At 33.3% G+C, this 19,488-nt stretch overlaps 4 protein-coding genes across 10 annotated transcripts; 2 read left to right on the top strand and 2 right to left on the bottom strand.

The window, feature by feature from the left end:
- Window positions 1–52: 52 nt before the first annotated feature.
- LOC126918043 (ATP-binding cassette sub-family B member 10, mitochondrial) lies at window positions 53–2,301 on the bottom strand. Its single transcript, XM_050725622.1, has 3 exons — window positions 1,707–2,301; window positions 528–1,636; window positions 53–461 (listed from the first exon to the last, which is right to left on the bottom strand). Exons 1-3 carry the CDS (start codon window positions 2,299–2,301, stop codon window positions 201–203), a joined length of 1,965 nt encoding a protein of 654 aa, XP_050581579.1. The 3' UTR covers window positions 53–200.
- Window positions 2,288–11,790, top strand: LOC126918033 (serine/threonine-protein kinase mTOR). Of its 2 annotated transcripts, none has more exons than XM_050725592.1 (8): window positions 2,288–2,421; window positions 3,357–3,544; window positions 3,617–9,902; window positions 9,990–10,132; window positions 10,211–10,351; window positions 10,418–11,042; window positions 11,172–11,352; window positions 11,478–11,790. In XM_050725592.1, the coding sequence occupies exons 3-8, from the start codon at window positions 3,680–3,682 to the stop codon at window positions 11,491–11,493; spliced, it is 7,329 nt and encodes a 2,442-aa protein (XP_050581549.1). In that variant the 5' UTR covers window positions 2,288–2,421; window positions 3,357–3,544; window positions 3,617–3,679; the 3' UTR covers window positions 11,494–11,790. The 2 variants fall into 2 exon arrangements, with proteins under 2 accessions (XP_050581549.1, XP_050581548.1); XM_050725591.1 differs by lacking the exon at window positions 2,288–2,421 and adding an exon at window positions 2,593–2,690.
- On the bottom strand, window positions 11,341–13,724 carry LOC126918069 (cytidine deaminase-like). Of its 5 annotated transcripts, none has more exons than XM_050725673.1 (3): window positions 13,609–13,724; window positions 12,349–12,390; window positions 11,341–12,270 (listed from the first exon to the last, which is right to left on the bottom strand). In XM_050725673.1, the coding sequence occupies exons 1-3, from the start codon at window positions 13,628–13,630 to the stop codon at window positions 11,981–11,983; spliced, it is 354 nt and encodes a 117-aa protein (XP_050581630.1). In that variant the 5' UTR covers window positions 13,631–13,724; the 3' UTR covers window positions 11,341–11,980. The 5 variants fall into 5 exon arrangements, with proteins under 5 accessions (XP_050581630.1, XP_050581629.1, XP_050581627.1 ...); XM_050725672.1 differs by lacking the exon at window positions 13,609–13,724 and adding an exon at window positions 12,791–13,151; XM_050725670.1 differs by having other exon boundaries at window positions 11,341–12,390.
- Window positions 13,725–14,035: 311 nt separating this feature from the next.
- On the top strand, window positions 14,036–19,319 carry LOC126918037 (ubiquitin conjugation factor E4 B). 2 transcript variants are annotated; one of them, XM_050725607.1, is made up of 8 exons: window positions 14,036–14,183; window positions 14,907–15,200; window positions 15,279–15,683; window positions 15,758–17,124; window positions 17,205–17,352; window positions 17,418–18,104; window positions 18,179–18,500; window positions 18,572–19,319. In XM_050725607.1, the coding sequence occupies exons 1-8, from the start codon at window positions 14,160–14,162 to the stop codon at window positions 18,634–18,636; spliced, it is 3,312 nt and encodes a 1,103-aa protein (XP_050581564.1). In that variant the 5' UTR covers window positions 14,036–14,159; the 3' UTR covers window positions 18,637–19,319. The 2 variants fall into 2 exon arrangements, with proteins under 2 accessions (XP_050581564.1, XP_050581565.1); XM_050725608.1 differs by having other exon boundaries at window positions 14,117–14,227.
- The last annotated feature ends 169 nt before the right edge of the window (window positions 19,320–19,488 follow it).

Genomic DNA, 19,488 nt, shown 5'->3' with positions numbered 1-19,488 from the left:
TTATGAATATTTAAAAACCATAATTACAGAATAAAACATTGTATTTCAGAAATTAAATTAATAAATTTATTAATCATTTATTACAGATGCTATTTTCAATAACCTTTGTACATTATTTTTATACATTATTAAGTATTTCTGGTTTACTGAACACATTAATCATTAATTATTAATCATTAATTTTTATTAAACCCCAGAAATTAAGCAAAGGTTTGATGTTGAACTAACTTATGAAAATAACTGTCCTTTAAGCTCACAAGCTCTTTATAAGTTCCCGTTTCCGTTATTTGTCCTTCTTTCAAAACAATGACTTTATCTGCATTTTTTATTGTACTTAATCTGTGAGCTATGGTTAGAACTGTCCTTCCTTGAACAGCTTTTTCTAAAGCTTTCTGTACATAATGTTCACTCTCCGCATCTAATGCACTTGTAGCTTCATCCAAGATTAAGATTTTAGGCTCCTAAGTATAAGTAATTCTGAATTACTAGTTTTTATTGGACGATTTTTATCTCAGTAATGTTCTTACCTTTATTAAAGCCCTAGCAATAGCAACTCTTTGCCTTTGTCCACCACTAAGAGTAATACCCCGTTCTCCAACTACTGTATCCAAACCATCTGGCATATTTTTTGTAAATTCTAAAACATGTGCATATTTTGCAACTTCTTCTACATCATGTTTTACTGAATCTATTGCTCCATATAATATGTTCTCTTTTATTGTACCACTAAAGAGAATAGGTTCCTGAGAAACTATACTGATCTGTGATCTCACCCATGCTGGGTTAAGAGATTGAAGATTATGTTTGTCTAAAAGTATAGATCCTAAATTGGGATCATAAAGTCTCAATAAGAGTGAAGCTATTGTAGACTTTCCAGAACCTGATGCTCCAACGATAGCAATTGCCATACACGGTGGGATTTTTAAACTGAAGTTTTTCAAAACCCATGTATTTCTTCTTGTAGGATAAGCAAAATTGACATTTTGGAATTCAATATCACCAGATAACTGCTTTTCCAGAATTTTACCACCTTGAATTGGTATTGTTGGCTCTCTTTCAATCAATTCAGCTAAACGCATATTTGCGCCTAATGCTTTATTTAATTCACTATAAAATGAAGATAAGCCATTTAAAGATATTGCAACATACGCTGCATATATTAAGAATGCGCTTAAGCTTCCAACTGTAAGAGAGGAATCGGAAACCATAGCCCCACCATAATATAAAACAGACAGGATAATCACATTTCCAGAAAAACCAGTTAATCCAAAAAATATTCCTCTGCATAAACTTTCCTTATAACAAATTTTAAGCACATTGTCTAGCTGGGAATTATAATAATTGGATTCATTTATTTCTTTTGAAAAAGCTTTTACTGTTCTTATATTGCTAATTCTCTCTTCAGCAATTGTATTTAGTTCTGCTAAATTATTTTGCATGTCTTTAGAAATCTTCTTTAAATAGCGACCACATACTATGGCTAAACCTGCAACTGGTGGCACGACGGTTAGACCAATTATGGCCAATTTAGGCGAGGCATAAAGCATCATTGATATCCCACAAATACTCATAAAAGTAGAACGTAATCCATCTGATATGTTACTTGTTAATGCTTGGCTAACAAGTTGTGTATCTCCTGAAATTAATTAATAATATGAAAGATTGATACATATATAAAAGAATTTTTGAAAAGTTAAGAGTTATACCAGACAATCGACCAACAAATTCTCCTGTATTACATTTATCAAAAACTGCTATTTCTTGTCGAAGAATGGCAGCATACAATTGTTTTCTTAAAGACTGCGTAATCCTATGTCCAGTAGTAGACATTAAATATATTCTGCAGAAATTGCATAGAGCTCCAATAACAAATACTCCAAACAAAATAATGCACAATTGATTAAGGTTTTTCTTTGTATCTTCTTTGTCACTTGCATAAATAATATCAATTAATTTTCCTAAAGAAAATGGTACTACCATTGTTATGGTAGATGAAATTAATAAAAAGGTAATAGCACCTAATAACCTCCATTTCTCAGGTACTGCTAGGACAATTAAATTTTTTAGTTCTGACGTTTCTCTTTTTTTTTTGGTAAATTGTACTGTGGAGTTTAAACTTTTGGTTTTTATAGCATTTGTTGTGTGACATCTTAAAATTGAAAATATAGGGCTCTTTCTACTAAATCTGATTGATGGCGTTAAACACGTATAAAATAACTGTTTATGTGTGATCATTGATTTGCGAAATTTTATTCTTTGTGAAGAAATACTTCTTGTAAATAACCTCCAAACGAGTACCATGTTTTTTTAATACGTTTATCAACTAAGCAATTCACAAAATGAAAAGTCATTAAAACTTGTGTTTCATCGTTAATGATGTAAGGTTGATGAATGTTATGACACTTTGAGAGTGAACAATAGGTAAATTGAATATATTATAATCTATTAATATCAAAAACTATATTTGAAATATTTTTCAATACATGTTTATAAAACTTTAGTATGATGTTAATAATTATTGATTGACAATTTGTTTTAATTTCATAATCAATTTAAAATCAGCTGTACATTGAAAAAATACTCCTGTAATCACGTGACTGGATAGACAATGAATGAACCGTGTGTAAATTTGATGTGAAAGAATATTTTGTGTGGTTGATTTTAGTGTATTTATTTATTTCTCACGTATGGTATGAACTATACTCATGCATATGTTCTAATATACATATTATGTATATGTATGTTCATATATGTGTAGTCAATGTAGAAGATATAAATAAATATAAAATTTATATGTTGATATATATTATGTATTTAATAAAAATAGAACTTTAAAGTTTTATTTTATAAAGTTAAAAAATCACAACTTTAATATAAAGTCAGGAATCTTAAAACAAAATGAACTAACTTTTGGAATATATGATTAATAAATACTTTATAGCATAATTTGTATTAGCTGTATGACAGATATAAGAAAATAGATTTATAAAATTGACATGAATTCAATATTGTTGATTTAATATTTGAAATATTTATTTTTGTTAAAAAATATATTGAATAATTTATGAATTAGTTTGTATTTTTTTTAATATTTCTATGTAGTTTTAAGATTATAAACTATGTTTAAATTAGAAATAATAGATAACGTAAATGCATCCTATATCAAGAGGAGTGGGGGAAATGTCCTAAAGCGCACAATTTAGTTGAGCATCCCATATTAACCAATGTAGAGGTTATAAACTTAAGATAATTCTTTCGAAAGGCGCACTATCTCATTGTTTTTCTATATTTACCACAAATTCACTGAATTAATGACATTGAACTAATTTAGTTATTTGTGTGTACACGACACACAGATTTCCATTCGTAATTTATTTCACTTGTAATTGGTGTGCATCAAAACATGAAGAATATATATGACAGACGTACTGTAATAATGTGATTGAAAACACATTGAAAACTTTAATCATCAAGAAATTTAAAGGAGTCATAACAATCATGAAAATGGTTCATCATAACGCAAAATTCGTGTGATGTCAAATAGGTATATAAGAGATAACACTACTTTACATTTTCTCCTAACCCCTTTCAATGTTTAAAAATGTCATCTTTTTAGATATCATTACGAGAATATTTATAAAAGTACTATCATAGAAGTGGCATCTGTAAATTTTTAACAATGTCGAGTACACTTGTACAACAATTTGTTCAGAGACTTAAATCCAGGAATGAAGAAATACGTAACAAGGCAGCTAGAGACCTGTGTCTCTATGTTAAAACAGAACTACGCGAAGCATCACAGGAAGAAATTACAGCTTTTATGGATGAATTTAATCACCACATATTCGAGATGGTATCTGGGTCAGATGTAAATGAAAAAAAGGGTGGGATCTTAGCCATAGTTTGCCTTATTGGAGCTGATGTAGGGAATATTAACACAAGAACTATAAGATTTGCAAATTATTTAAGGAATTTATTACCTTCTAATGATGTGGGTGTTATGGAGTTAGCTGCGAAAACAGTTGGTAAACTAGCATTAGTTTCTGGTACTTATACAGCAGAATACGTAGAATTTGAAGTAAAGCGTGCCTTTGAATGGCTTGGTGGTGATAGACACGAAGGTAAAAGACATGCTGCTGTCCTTGTTTTAAGAGAACTTGCTGTTTCTATGCCTACATATTTTTTTCAACAAGTGACACCATTTTTTGAACTCATATTTAATGCAATACGTGATCCAAAACCTGTAATAAGAGAAGGTGCTGTTGAAGCATTGAGGGCAGCTTTAGTCGTCACTGCACAGAGAGAAACAGCAAAACAAATGCACAAGTCACAATGGTACAAGCAATGTTATGATGAAATAGTGTCAGGATTTGAAGAAGTGTATACCAGAGAAAGAGGAGTAAATAGAGATGATAGAATACATGGTTCACTGCTGGTATTGAATGAATTGCTAAGATGTAGTAACATTCAGTGGGAGAGAAATTATGAAACGTTAATGGAACGACTAAATTGTTCTACCCAACAAAATGAAAACGATATATTATCATTGATGCCGCGATTAAAAACAACGATAGTGTCCAAGTGGTCTAGTTCTTCTCAAAATTCTACTAATTCTCAACAAACATTATATCCAGCACATGAATCTGCAGTATGTCGTTGTTTAATGCAAGAAAGATTAGATGATATTTATAATGATGTAATGAACCAGAGAATGTCTAGAAATCCACATATCCAACATGCTCTTATGATGTTGTTACCTAGGCTTGCAGCATTTAATAAAGAAAAATTTACGAAAGATCACTTGAGAGAATCATTAACGTATCTTTTAATGACTTTACGTAGTAGAGAGAAAGATCGATATGCCGCATTTACTACAATTGGGCTTATAGCAGTTGCAGTAGAAGATTCAATAAATCCCTACCTTTCAAAAATTATGGAAGTGATCAAGAATTTGTTACCTTCTAAGGAAACGTCTGCTAAAAAACGTGGAGCATCTTTGGAACCTGCAGTATTCGTTTGTATTACTTTACTCGGACATGCGGTAAAACAAGTAATAGCTGCAGATGTGAGAGATCTGTTAGAATCTATGTTACAGACTGGATTAAGTCCCATTCTTACAACATCTCTCAGGGAACTAGCTCACAGTGTACCATCATTGAAACCTGATATATCTCAAGGACTTCTACGAATGTTATCTCAAGTTTTGATGCAGAAACCTTTAAGACATCCTGGTGCACCATGGACTGCAACCAGTCCTATCTCTGGACCTCCCACTGAAGTGGATATTCCATCTACAGTTTTAGCATTGAAGACTCTTGGAACCTTTAATTTTGATGGCAATCCACTTTTACAGTTTGTAAGGCGATGTGCCGACCATTTCCTTACGTCTGAACAAGCAGAAGTTCGATTAGAGGCTGTAAGAACATGTTCACGATTGTTGCGATTAGCGTTAAATCAACCTGGACCAACAGTAACTAATACTGTCTCTACTGTTCTTGGAAAACTGTTAGTTGTGGGCATAACAGACACAGATCCTGATGTAAGACTCTGGGTTTTAGCTTCCCTAGATGACTCATTTGATATTCATTTGGCACAAGCAGAAAATCTTTCTGCGTTATTTATTGCGATGAATGATGAAATGTTCGAAATAAGAGAATTAGCAATCCGCACAATCGGACGATTAAGCACGATGAATCCAGCATATGTTATGCCCTCTCTTCGTAAAACACTTATTCAATTTTTAACAGAATTAGAACACTCAGGTATGGGTCGTAACAAGGAGCAAGCTGCACGAATGTTGGATCATCTGGTTGTCAGTGCGCCAAGACTTATTCGACCATACATGGAACCCATCCTGAAAGTCCTTGTCCCAAAGTTAAAGGAACCTGAATCAAATCCTGGTGTGATTCTAGCTATACTACGCGCTATTGGTGATCTAGCGGAAGTTAATGGTGCTGAAATGCAACAATGGATGCCTGAACTCCTCTGTATATTGCTGGAGATGCTAGTCGACGCAAGTTCTCCAGAAAAAAGGGGAGTTGCTTTATGGGTTCTTGGTCAATTAGTCGGAAGCACAGGACATGTTGTTAAACCATATATGCAATATCCTTCATTACTAGATGTATTGATAAATTTCTTAAAAACAGAGCAACAATTAATTATTAGAAGAGAAACTATAAGAGTTCTTGGATTATTAGGTGCTTTGGATCCATATAAACATAAGATGAATCTTGGTCAGATTGACTCTCAATTGGATACTCTCACTTCTATGGCTGATACTAAAAGTGAAACTGAAAACACACAAGATTTAACTACTAGCGAAATGTTAGTGAATATGTCCTCGTCAACTTTAGAAGAATATTATCCAGCGATCGCAATTGCAACGCTTATGAGAATTATCCGTGATCCGACGTTATCGCAGCACCATACTATGGTGGTTCAAGCTGTAACTTTTATATTTAAAAGTTTAGGTATTAAATGTGTTCCATATATCTCTCAAGTGATGCCGAGCTTCCTTAATGTGGTTCGTACAGCAGATGTTAACTTTCGAGAGTTCCTGTTTCAACAACTGGCCGTCCTTATTGCCATTGTGAAGCAGCATATTAGAAATTATTTAGACGATATATTTAATTTAATTAAAGAATTTTGGACTGTGAATAGTCCATTACAGAGCACGCTGATACTTTTAGTTGAACATATTGCTGTAGCATTAGGTGCAGAATTTAAAATTTACTTACCTCAATTGATGCCACAAATATTAAGAGTTTTAACGCATGACACAAGTAAGGATAGATGGGTCACAGTGAAGCTTCTTCAAGCACTCCAAAAATTTGGAAATAATCTAGACAATTATCTTCATTTAGTTTTACCACCAATTGTAAAATTATTTCATGCCACTGATTGCCCAATAACTGTGAACAAAGTGGCGCTTGAAACTGTTGATCATTTAGCAGATACATTGGATTTTACAGATTTTGCATCTAGAATCGTGCATCCTTTGGTACGAACTTTGGATCAGTGTCCAGAGCTACGAAATACGGCGATGGACACATTATGCGCGTTAGTGATACAATTAGGGAAAAAATATCAGATCTTTATCTTATTAGTACAGAAAGTTATGACGAAGCATAAAATTGTTAATTCGCGTTACGATGTTCTAATTGATAAAATTTTGACAGAGACTACCGTTGCTGACGGCGAAGATTATCTCTTAATGAGACATCGACATGCAAGAAACAAAAATCGCGACTTATCTTTGACACCGTCTGACACGACTACGATTAAAAGATTACATGTATCCGCCTCGAATCTTCAAAAAGCCTGGACTGCAACGAGAAGAGTTTCAAAGGACGATTGGCTGGAATGGCTAAGAAGTTTGTCGATAGGTTTGCTCAAAGAATCACCGTCACCTGCATTAAGATCATGTTGGGCTCTTGCACAAACCTATTCTCAATTACCTAGAGACTTATTTAATGCTGCTTTCGTTTCCTGTTGGACTGAATTAGACGACACATACAAAGCGGAACTTATACAAACTTTACAACAAGCATTAATGGTTCCTGATCTTCCAGAGATAACTCAGACGATCTTAAACCTAGCAGAATTCATGGAACACTGTGATAAGGGGCCATTACCTTTGGACAATAAAATTTTGGGTGAAAGAGCAATGCACTGTAGAGCTTATGCAAAGGCATTACATTATAAAGAAGACGAGTTTCACAAAAGCAGAAATAGCAATGTTTTTGAATCTTTAATTTCTATCAATAACAAACTTCAACAAAAAGAAGCTGCAGAAGGTTTACTGGAATATGTTATGAATCAAAATAATCAACAAGACTTAAAAGTGCAAATTCGTTGGTATGAAAAATTGCATAATTGGGATAAAGCTTTGCAATTATACAGAGAAAGATTAGAAAGCAACTCTACGGATGTAGAGTCAACTCTAGGTGAAATGCGTTGTTTAGAAGCTCTTGGGGAATGGGGACAGTTGCACGATGTCGCTACGAAACAGTGGTCACATCAAAGCGACGAAACCAAGCAAAGAATGGCTAGAATGGCGGCAGCTGCAGCATGGGGTTTAAATCAGTGGGAAAGTATGGAAAAATATGTCTCCTTGATACCAAAGGATACTCAAGATGGCGCCTTTTATAGAGCTGTTTTAGCAATTCATGATGAACAATACGATATTGCTCATCAGCTAATAGATAGTGCTAGAGATTTATTAGACACAGAATTGACTGCCATGGCTGGTGAAAGTTATCAGAGAGCTTATAATGCCATGGTGGAGGTCCAGAAGTTAGCAGAACTAGAGGAAGTAATACAATTTAAATTGGTCCCAGAAAGAAGGTCCACTATTAAATCCATGTGGTGGGAAAGGCTTCAAGGTGGGCAGAGGATAGTTGAAGACTGGCAAAAGATTATACAGGTTCACACGCTGGTAGTTTCACCTCAGGATGATATGTATACATGGTTGAAATATGCTAGTCTTTGCAGGAAAAGTGGCAGTTTAATGTTATGTCACAAAACATTAGTTATGTTGCTTGGAACAGATCCTTCCTTAACTCCTGATCAGCCATTACCAACCACTCATCCTCAAGTGACATTCGCTTATTGTAAGCACATGTGGGTGGCAAATAAACGTGAAGAAGCGTATAATCAGTTGCAAAGATTTGTGCAGATGTCTTTACAACCGACGACTGTGTCGGTGGTAAATCAAGAAGATGAGAAACAACAAGAAGTAAGAAAACGATTACTTGCTAGATGTTATTTGAAGCTTGGAGAATGGTTGGAAGCTTTGCAAGGCATAAATGAACATTCTATTCCGGCGGTGCTATCTTATTATGCTGCAGCTACAGAACACGATCCTACTTGGTACAAGGCATGGCATGCTTTTGCATATACTAACTTTGAAACGGTTTTATTTTATAAACATCAACAAGGCGATTCGAATAATGAGAACATTCCAGGAAACGGAACTCGCGGTAATCTTTCTAGTTCACAGTACATATCTCAATTTACTGTACCAGCAGTTGAAGGGTTCTTCAGATCTATTAATCTTTCCCATGGTAATTCTTTGCAAGATACACTTCGTTTGTTGACCTTGTGGTTTGATTATGGTCAGTGGCCAGAAGTGTATGAAGCTATCGTCGAAGGTATCCGTTTAATCGAAATCAATACTTGGCTACAAGTAATTCCGCAACTTATAGCAAGAATAGATACACCCAGAGCTTTAGTTGGTAGATGTATACATCATCTCTTGATAGATATTGGAAAAACACATCCTCAAGCCTTGGTCTATCCTTTGACTGTAGCGTCGAAAAGCGCCAGTCATGCCAGAAAGACCGCCGCCAATAAAATTCTTAAAAGTATGTGCGAACATAGCCCGACTCTGGTGCAACAAGCAATGATGGCTAGTGATGAATTAATCAGAGTCGCGATTCTCTGGCATGAATTGTGGCATGAAGGGCTGGAAGAAGCTAGTAGATTATATTTCGGTGAAAGAAACGTTCGGGGAATGTTTGATACGTTAGAGCCCTTACATGCAATGCTAGAGAGAGGCCCACAGACTTTAAAAGAAACATCTTTCAATCAAGCTTATGGCAGAGATTTAATGGAGGCACAAGAATGGTGTCGCAGATATAAAGCTTCGCGCAATGTCCGTGATTTGAATCAAGCTTGGGATTTATATTATCACGTTTTTAGGAGGATATCTCGACAGTTACCGCAGCTAACTAGTTTAGAACTTCAGTATGTCAGTCCAAAATTACTTCTTTGTAGGGATTTAGAATTGGCCGTGCCAGGCAGCTATAGCCCTGGACAACCAATAGTTAGGATAGCAAGTATACATAGTTCTATGCAAGTGATAACAAGCAAACAGCGACCGCGAAAATTATGTATAAAAGGTCAGCTATCTTTGAATTTCATTAGTTAATTTAATATGTAATTAATCATTGAACACGCTAAACATTTTAAATATTTAACATTTGTAGGTAGCAATGGTAAAGATTACATGTTCCTTTTGAAAGGACACGAAGATCTCAGACAGGATGAACGAGTAATGCAATTATTTGGTCTAGTCAATACCCTCCTGTTGCATGATCCAGATACCTTTAGAAGAAATCTTACTATCCAAGTAAGTATATCAAAATATTGAAAAGCCTAGAATATTATTTCACAATGTAGAATTTTATTAACTAGATTTTATATTCAGAGGTATGCTGTAATTCCACTGTCCACAAATAGTGGTCTGATTGGTTGGGTACCACATTGTGATACATTACATACACTAATTAGAGATTACAGAGAAAAAAAGAAAATACTACTAAACATAGAACATAAGATAATGTTAAGAGTAAGTACATAATATTACATATATGTTATCCTGTTTTAGTTAATTTAATTACAAGTTGATTTACAGATGGCACCGGGTTATGATCATCTTATGCTCATGCAAAAGGTTGAAGTGTTCGAACATGCCCTTGAGCATACACATGGTGATGATTTGTCACGACTTCTTTGGTTAAAATCACCGTCAAGTGAAGTATGGTTTGATCGTAGAACAAATTACACTCGTTCTCTCGCTGTAATGTCTATAGTAGGATATATTCTTGGCCTTGGTGATCGACATCCATCTAATTTGATGTTGGACCGTTTAAGTGGGAAAATATTACACATTGACTTCGGAGATTGCTTCGAAGTAGCCATGACTCGTGAGAAGTTTCCCGAGAAAATTCCGTTCCGGCTAACAAGAATGTTAATCAATGCAATGGAAGTAACGGGAATCGAGGGCACGTACAGAAGAACTTGTGAGTCAGTAATGTCAGTGTTACATCGTAACAAGGATAGTTTGATGGCAGTGCTAGAAGCGTTTGTTTATGATCCTTTGTTAAACTGGCGGTTGATGGATAATGCCGCATTAAAAGGTAAAAGATCTGATGCCCAAGGAATGAGTGCCAGTAGTAATCAAGAGCACAGCGATGTATTAGATTCTCTTACCGCCACATTACCAAAGAAAGGAGTACCATGTAGCGTTGAAAATGGAGGTAAATTATTTATCTTGATAAAATTCAAGTTTTTTTAGTCTATCAAACAGAAAGAATAATCGTAATTAAAAATTTGCATGTAAATAATAAAATATGTAAAGGAATAAATTGGACTTATTATTACTGTAGGTGATACTAATCAACCAGAAGCACTGAACAAAAAAGCTCTTACCATCATAACAAGAGTAAGGGATAAATTAACTGGACGTGATTTCTCTCACGAAGAAACACTGAGTGTCCAACGCCAAGTTGATCTTTTAATTCAACAAGCTACTAATAACGAGAATTTGTGTCAATGTTACATTGGATGGTATTTTTTTATTATTTTATTTACAATATATTACATATAAATATTAAATATAATTTTATAATTATTTATTAATTATATAATATAATGTATTTTTATATGTTAATGAAATCATATTTAATTTACAGGTGTCCCTTCTGGTAAATATGAATTTTCGTAGATGAGGACCTTAATGTGTATGATGTGCAGTCTCGTTCCTGTTTTTGCATTTTTTATTATTAAGAAATAATTATATGTAGTATCGTACCATTAGAGCATATTGTACATATATAAGCTATATTATTATATTGATTGTATATAATACTCATGTTATTCCTGCTTATAAAGTATAATGTACATTAGAAAAAACACGCTTTAGAAACCATATGATAATCAATTTTTATGTAAACATGAAAAGATCTACTCAGGAATAAGATTATAGTAACAATATTTTTTTCTTAAGGATTGTCTTTGTATTTATTGAAATTTGTATAGTTTATACAATGTACACAACAATGTTTGCACATTTTTATTATAGGACAGAACAATATCTTAGTATATCAATTGATATAAAAATGAACTATGATTTTAAAGAAATACTATATTATGTTTTAGACATTGGTGTGTGGTTTAGCCTTCTTTTATTAAGAATTTATTGTAATGTTTCTACGTTTCCCAACCCAAAGGCACAAGGTAATAGGCTACTTAGCGAAGTTTTTAACACATCCTTCATTAGAGGATCTGCTAAATAAATTGGTACATCACCAAACTCTGCAATAGCTTGTCTACAAAAGCCACATGGTGTGGTAAAAATATTGTTCACTTTATTAGCTACGACTGCTAGGACTTTAAACTTTCTTTTCCCTTCTGACACTGCTTTAACAATAGCTGTTCTTTCAGCACATGTTCCTACAGGATAAGATGCATTTTCTACATTGCACCCTGTGAAAATGATCCCATCGGTACAAAGCACTCCAGCTCCGACTTTAAACTTACTATAGGGTGAATAAGAGTACTCACGAGCAGCCATACTCTTCTTTATTAGAGATTGAATATCTGGTTCTATAAATCATAAATATTTATAGAAAAGCTAGTGCTATTAATCTTCGTTTAGTAAATTTATAAACTGAAATGAAAGTTTTAAGATGAAATGAATATTTTAGTGAAATAATTTATGGCTATTATACAAAAATAAAATCCACAAAAATATTCTACAATATATCAAAGTAAATACAAGTTAATACTATTACTAATTATAAAATAGTACGTAAATTGTTAATGAAAAATATTTTCTAATGATATACGTAATTTATATGTAAATATAGTAACATATTGTTTTACAACCCAACTTGATTCACAGCAAATAATGACAAATAAATTTATCTACGATATCAAGTCAAGAAAATAGCAATAATAGTTGGTCAACTCAGTTGCACAAACATATCGTAGCATTAATATTTACCTATATCCGTGAAATCAATAATTTCTTCTGTATTCATTTTGGTACGAATTATTAAATATTATGTATATATATTTTCTAGGAAGTCTAATTACGATTTAATTCGTATTTACGTATGCTTACTTTTATAATTGTGTTACATTACCTTATCTAATCTTAAGAGAATTTTATTTTAATTTTATCTTAAAAGTAGAAAAAGATATTATGTACAACACAGATGTACAACAATGGTATGAATTAGCGAATTTGCTAGAAGTTCACAGCCATACATATGAATAATATTGACAACCAATAGGAATGCGCGATTTAAGAGGTAATAAAAATCCTCTTTAAAGCCCTATATTTCACATTACTTTTTTATGGTTTCATATGATTAACCATAGCAATTATTTATTAATGTACATATGTTTTAGTAAAAGTGTCCAAAGTATTCTATAACATTTATAATTCAATTTCTTACGTACACTTTTAGCTTAAGCTTAAATTAAATGCTAAATTGAGCATTCAATTTTTAAAAGAATACGTTTTCTATAATAACTTTATTGTAGTCTATTTTATTAGAATATAAAATTATATTAGTCATTAAAAAAAATTCTTCGTCTTCAAAAAAATTATTATCGTCATATTACCATTTGTGCTTTCCCATGTCTGTAAAAATAAGGAAGATATCGAAGATGATAAAGATTATTGTCTCATACTATATATGTGAATATTTATATGAGAATATAACAAATAAAATCTTTTTATTCCTGTTGACTTTGCCAACAGGGAGGTAGGTTACCAAGTTCGGTGGTTGAACTCAATATGGTTCCTACACTTACCGCTGTAAATCGTAGAGGGCATAACAAAACCTGTGATTTTTTTGCACGATCGATATTCTAGAACATGTGACACAAAGTTCCATAAAGTGTTAGGTCTGTTCTGTATACATATCTGGTTTGTGTTATAACATCACAAGTTGTTTAGTCAGTCTGTAGTGTAGTTGCTAATCATTTTACTACTACAACGATGAATTTCTCTCGATTCTCGGTAATGGTCTACTGCGCAACCGGCAAAACTGCGTTGACGAAACTGTAGTTACCATTATCAATGCGAGAGAGCGTTCTATCGTATATTAGTTGCTCAGCTGTTTTGAAGAATCGACGCAGCTTAACAGTGATTATCCGTAACGCAGTGTAGAATTGCTGCTTTCACGTCCAAACGCAAACAGATGTGGAGTGGCTGTCCAAATTTTTGACGTATCTCGTTCACGATTCTCTGAAGAAGCGAATACAATTTTTCTATAGAATTTTTATAACACCAGCGACCGTGGGGATCACAGTTGATCGTGTCAGAGGTTAAAGAGATCAAAAGAAAAAATAAAGAAATCGCCATGAGCGAGTTAAGCCAAGAGGAAGTGAGTACCAATGCACCGTTTCCAATCGTTATTCAATAGCGTCCGTAAGTCCGTTTTGTTGTTACCATTCCTTTAGCTTTATACTTGCCCTTTTCTCACTATTTTCGTTACATGAAAGGGAATATGACAGGGCCGTTTACCAGGGAATAGGAAAGAATAACAGGATAAAGAATGGTCTCATCAACGAGACAATAATTGCAAAATAGTCGTTATTCTACTTATGGTATTGTGTTAAGATAATTATATAACATAATAAATAAAAACTGATTTTTCCATTGTAATAATACAATTTTTTAGAGTGATTCTCTTTGTCATCAACTACAACGTTTATTTACTTTCCTTTGCAATGTAAACAAAAATCGTGTATTTCATCGTTTTAAGATATGTATGAGATATTATTTTTAATATAAACAAATTTATTTAAAAATGAAATATATATTTTATACATTTATTATAAGAGTATTCTTTTTATTTTTTATTGTTATTGTTTATGGTCTTTGTTCTTGATATAAATATAGCAAGTCTTTGTCCAGATCTTATGTAGTTCTGATTATTATGTCATCTCTTTTTGTGTCCTATTAAATAGTATTTTCAATGTGGAAAGTTATTATAAAACAAAATTTTTATTGGAATTATGTTATCTATGGATTGTTAAGAAGTTATCTTGTACAAAAATAAAACTAATATTAGATATTAAATAATTAACATATATTTAAATTGTAGGTAAGAAGAAGACGTATGGCTCGTTTAGCGGGCTTAGACAGCTTCAATTCAACAGTCAATTCAAATCACAATAATGATCCAGTTTCTCCAAATACACCAGGTCCATCTAAAACATTTACGGAACAAATAATATCACCATTGAAACAACAACAATTTCAAAATCCTGGAGTACCAATGGAGATAGAAGAAAGTAATAACAAGCAATGTAGCAGTACTGGTGTTGATATAGATTCAGGGATTGAAAATATGGAAGTTGAAGAGCCTGATAGAAAAGAATTAAAACCAAGATCACGTGTAAGCACATATATATGTATATCCTTTTTGGTTAATGTATACAAAATATTACTATTATTATATTCATTTACTTTTTAGACTACAAGTTCCAGTACAGAGGTAACTACAGAACAAATACATGCAGTTATATCACGTGTACTACGCATATCGTGGAAAGAACCAGCAGAGGGTTGTATATTTTTACCACAAACAGCAGCATATGCATTATCAACAAAACTCGTTGATGCCACAGAGATTATAAATCAAGCATTAATGGAGGTTTTATGCATGTTTATGAGGGATGAGGATCCTTTAAAAGAAATTAATATAGACACCTCCTCGGATAGGGAAGATAGTCCAAATAGTCAAACAAGTCCATTACAAAGTCCAGTTACAACATTTTGCCGTTGTGATATTTGCTGTAAGTCGTCGCAACCTAAAAGTCTCATTTATTTACTAGACTGCTATTCAAGAGTTGCGATTGAAGAACGAAATCACCCAAAGGTATAGTTGACATTAATTTTCAGCCATAATACATGCCTTGCCAAATGATGTAATACTAACTTTTTTATGAACAGAAATCGAGTACACCACCACTGTCTGATGTACTAGCTGTTCTAAGGGCACAGTGTGTTCAGTATTCCAGTCTTGTACTACAAGGCCTAGTTGGTATTTCTCAGTCTTCAACCACATACCCGTTATCCATGACACCTCTTCTGTACCCAGTACTTTCGCAAAGTTTACCTCGTGGTTATTTACACGAGCTTGTTGCGAGAACGCACACAAATGCAGCAGTATGTAATAAAATTTTTACACCACTCTTACAAGGCTTGTATCTTTCGATGCAGCAAGCCAGTTTAATTAGGAATACGCATCGAAGACCGATTGAAGCATTAGAAGAGTTAATAGAAATTTGTTGTGGACCGAGTAGTAATGTACGACCAATCTGTCGTTTAATCGTTCATCAAATTCAATTTTTACCTGACATTATGACGTCGGCCGCTGGTAAAGAAATTACAACAACGTCTCTCCTTGGACCGTTTTTGTCGGTTTCTGTGTTCGCAGAGGATCAACTGGACATGGCTGAAACATTCCTCAGTGGTAATCTGTTCGTCAATAAATCGATAACTTTAACGTTACAACAAGAATTAGAAAGTATCAGAACATCACTTCATAAGATATTTCATGCGATACTCGCGAGTAGTAACTGCCGTGAAGCTATGTTAACATACTTAGCAACATTATTACGTTACAATGAAAAACGTGCTCAAATACAAACGGAAGAATTCTCTCTTGCCGGAGACGGATTTATGCTGAATCTCTTGTCGGTGTTACAAAAGCTTTCTGTAAAAATTAAACTGGACACGGTAGATCCATTGTATCCGTTTCATCCAGCAAGTTTTATTGAAATAAAGAACGATACAAGGCTGAAACTTACGTGCCAAGAAGTTACCGATTGGTTAAAACATTTAGAAAGGACACACAAGTGGGTCGAGCCAAAGTTTCCAACACAATGTTGGTTCCTTACTCTACATTGTCACCACATAGCGTTGTTACCGGCTTTACAGAAATACCAGAGAAAGCTGAGGACTTTACGTGATGTGCAAAAAATGCTCGATGATCTACAAGCTACCGAACCGCAATGGAAAGACAGCCCTTTCGCTAGCCGTAATAAAGAATTGATAGAACGTTGTAAGGAACAATTGAAACATCTTGGCAAATCTAAAGTATACACAGATGCTGGATTAATTGATCCTGTTTTATTAAGAAGGTGCTTGCACTTTTACATTTCTGTAGCAGAAATTCTGCTAAGTTTATTGACACAAACTTCACCAGGAAATCCTATTCCCGAACTGCCTTTGCCTCAAGAGGTTCCACAAAAGTTTACAGCATTACCAGAATGGTATGTTGAAGATATCGCAGAATTTATACTATTTACTCTTCAGTAAGTACTGTTTTGTATTGTCTAATATCAAGATGTCACAATAATTTGTATACTATATTATTATCTTCTATCTTTCATAGATTTTGCCCTGGTGTGATAATAAACAACATGGATAATTCACTCATTACATGGTTACTTGTAGTAGTATGTACTCCACATTGTATACGAAATCCGTATTTAATAGCGAAAATTATTGAAGTAATATTTGTAATAAATCCCAACGTTCAGGTAAATAAAAAAATGATTGTAATTATATATTTTCTTGAACAATATCTAATAAATTTTCATTTTAGGGACGGACTGAATCGCTCCACGATCAAGTAATGGCACATCCTATATCAAAAACGTTATTAGCATCATATTTGATGAAATTTTACACTGATGTCGAAACGACCGGCTCAAGTTCAGAATTTTATGATAAATTTTCAATTCGTTATCACATTAGTTTAATACTGAAATCTATGTGGGATAGTCCAGTTCATCGCAAGTCGATCATTGATGAAAGCAATAATGGGAATCAATTTGTGAAATTTATTAACATGTTAATGAACGATACCACATTTTTACTTGATGAAAGTTTGGAATCGTTAAAGCGTATTCATGAAATTCAAGAACTAATGTCAGATCTTAAAGCATGGTCAGCGTTATCCCGCGAACAACAACATTCGCGGATGAAACAATTGGCTGCAGATGAGAGACAAGCCAGATCTTATCTCACTTTGGCCAAGGAAACTGTTGCTATGTTTCAATATTTAACAGATGATATTACAGAACCATTTTTGCGGCCAGAGTTAGTTGGAAGATTATGTGCCATGTTAAATTTTAATCTACAACAATTATGTGGCCCTAAATGTAAAAACTTAAAAGTAAGGATACCACAAAAATATGGATGGGAACCAAGAGCTTTACTAAGTCAATTGGTCGACATATATCTACATCTTGATTGCGAAATTTTTGCCGCTGCTTTGGCTGCCGATGAAGTAAGTTTATGATGGTATTAATACATGAAGTGAGTAACAAAAAAATGTTGTTCTAATGACTGCTATTATTGTAGCGTTCATTCTGCATGGAGCTATTTATTGATGCCGCAAACAAGTTAGAAAGATCAGTAATCAAATCTATCATAGAGATAGAAAGATTTGTAGCGCTTGCGGAACGTGCTGCAGATATAGCAAGGGATAATCGTGCGCGCGATGCAGATTATGGTGACGCACCGGAAGAATTTCGAGACCCACTTATGGACACACTCATGGAAGAACCTGTTAAACTTCCGTCTGGTATAGTTATGGATAAAGCAGTTATTATTAGACATCTTCTCAATAGTGCTACAGATCCTTTCAGTCGACAACCTCTCAGCGAAGATATGCTTACACCAAGTGAGTAAATGAAATCACTTTTTTTCTAATAGAAAAAGAATATTTGGTGATTAATTATTCCGTATTCCTAGTGCCCGATTTGGAGAAAAGAATATCAATGTGGAAACAACAAAAGAAAAAATCGACAAAAATATAAATTGTGATCCTAATACAATAATCATTTTATGGAAGCATCACGATATTGTGTAGTTAATATTACTACATGATATATTGTACCAGCCCATAGATGTATCACTCTGTGGTAAATGAATACAGTGCAATGATCTCGCTAATGTGCAAATATTGCACTCAATAAATTTACAGTTTTAATACATTAAAACGTTAAACAGACTGCAGCTAGGTAACCGCCTGCACATTACTCTTAAAGAAAGAACAGATACTTTTAAAAAACTTGTAAATAATTGCTGGCTGATAACATCAGTATCCAGAGAAATTAAAATCTTATTTACAAACTTAGCACTTGTTCCTTTGTACGTTTTAAATATACGAGACTGCGAATGAAAAATTACAACATATGATCGATTATAAGAATAGTAAGTTAAGCAGAGTAGAAACAGGAAAGGTTAATTATTTAAACCCTTTCATTTGAAATTTGGTAATTTATGAACGGATATAAAAAAAAAACATTATTTGATGCAAAATTTATGTAAATGATTTATACAAAGTTAGAAAGTTGTTATAAAAGCCTCTTTTTAAACGTTAACACGTATTGCATGATGGAGAAAGATAATTTGCAGCGATTATGATTCTTTTTAAAGATGTACATGGTAAATGTATCATGCGTATTCCTTCAATAAATTTCATGAGTAAAGATCTGTATCTGTGTATATAGTAATACGTTATTCGAAACAATTCCATCCAATAAAATATTTTTTGTTTCTACAATGTAAAGTATTCAAAAAGATTTTTAAAAAATTTTTATTTGTAATTATGCTTTCTTCATTAAAAATCTGAATATCTCGTTATTTCAAGACAAAATATGTATTTT

Source organism: Bombus affinis, chromosome 6, assembly GCF_024516045.1.
Source record: "Bombus affinis isolate iyBomAffi1 chromosome 6, iyBomAffi1.2, whole genome shotgun sequence".
Lineage (NCBI taxonomy): Eukaryota > Metazoa > Arthropoda > Insecta > Hymenoptera > Apidae > Bombus > Bombus affinis.
The sequence above is the reverse complement of the archived record's forward strand: the minus strand, read 5'-3'. Positions and strand labels throughout refer to the sequence as shown.

Bases quoted from the DNA above. Each gene is read 5' to 3' on its own strand.
- LOC126918043 (XM_050725622.1), bottom strand. From the start codon at position 2,301: ATGGTACTCGTTTGGAGGTTATTTACAAGAAGTATTTCTTCACAAAGA. The intron at 1,637-1,706 runs GTATAACTCTTA...AATTAATTTCAG, and splicing joins ATTTGTTGGTCGATTGTCTG to GAGATACACAACTTGTTAGC. The intron at 462-527 runs GTAAGAACATTA...ACTTATACTTAG, and splicing joins TTGCTAGGGCTTTAATAAAG to GAGCCTAAAATCTTAATCTT.
- LOC126918033 (XM_050725592.1), top strand. From the start codon at position 3,680: ATGTCGAGTACACTTGTACAACAATTTGTTCAGAGACTTAAATCCAGG. The intron at 9,903-9,989 runs GTCAGCTATCTT...TAACATTTGTAG, and splicing joins GCGAAAATTATGTATAAAAG to GTAGCAATGGTAAAGATTAC. The intron at 10,133-10,210 runs GTAAGTATATCA...TTTTATATTCAG, and splicing joins GAAGAAATCTTACTATCCAA to AGGTATGCTGTAATTCCACT.
- LOC126918069 (XM_050725669.1), bottom strand. From the start codon at position 12,827: ATGAATACAGAAGAAATTATTGATTTCACGGATATAG. The intron at 12,391-12,790 runs GTAAATATTAAT...TATGATTTATAG, and splicing joins TATTGATTTCACGGATATAG to AACCAGATATTCAATCTCTA.
- LOC126918037 (XM_050725607.1), top strand. From the start codon at position 14,160: ATGAGCGAGTTAAGCCAAGAGGAA. The intron at 18,105-18,178 runs GTAAGTTTATGA...CTATTATTGTAG, and splicing joins CTGCTTTGGCTGCCGATGAA to CGTTCATTCTGCATGGAGCT. The intron at 18,501-18,571 runs GTGAGTAAATGA...CCGTATTCCTAG, and splicing joins CGAAGATATGCTTACACCAA to TGCCCGATTTGGAGAAAAGA.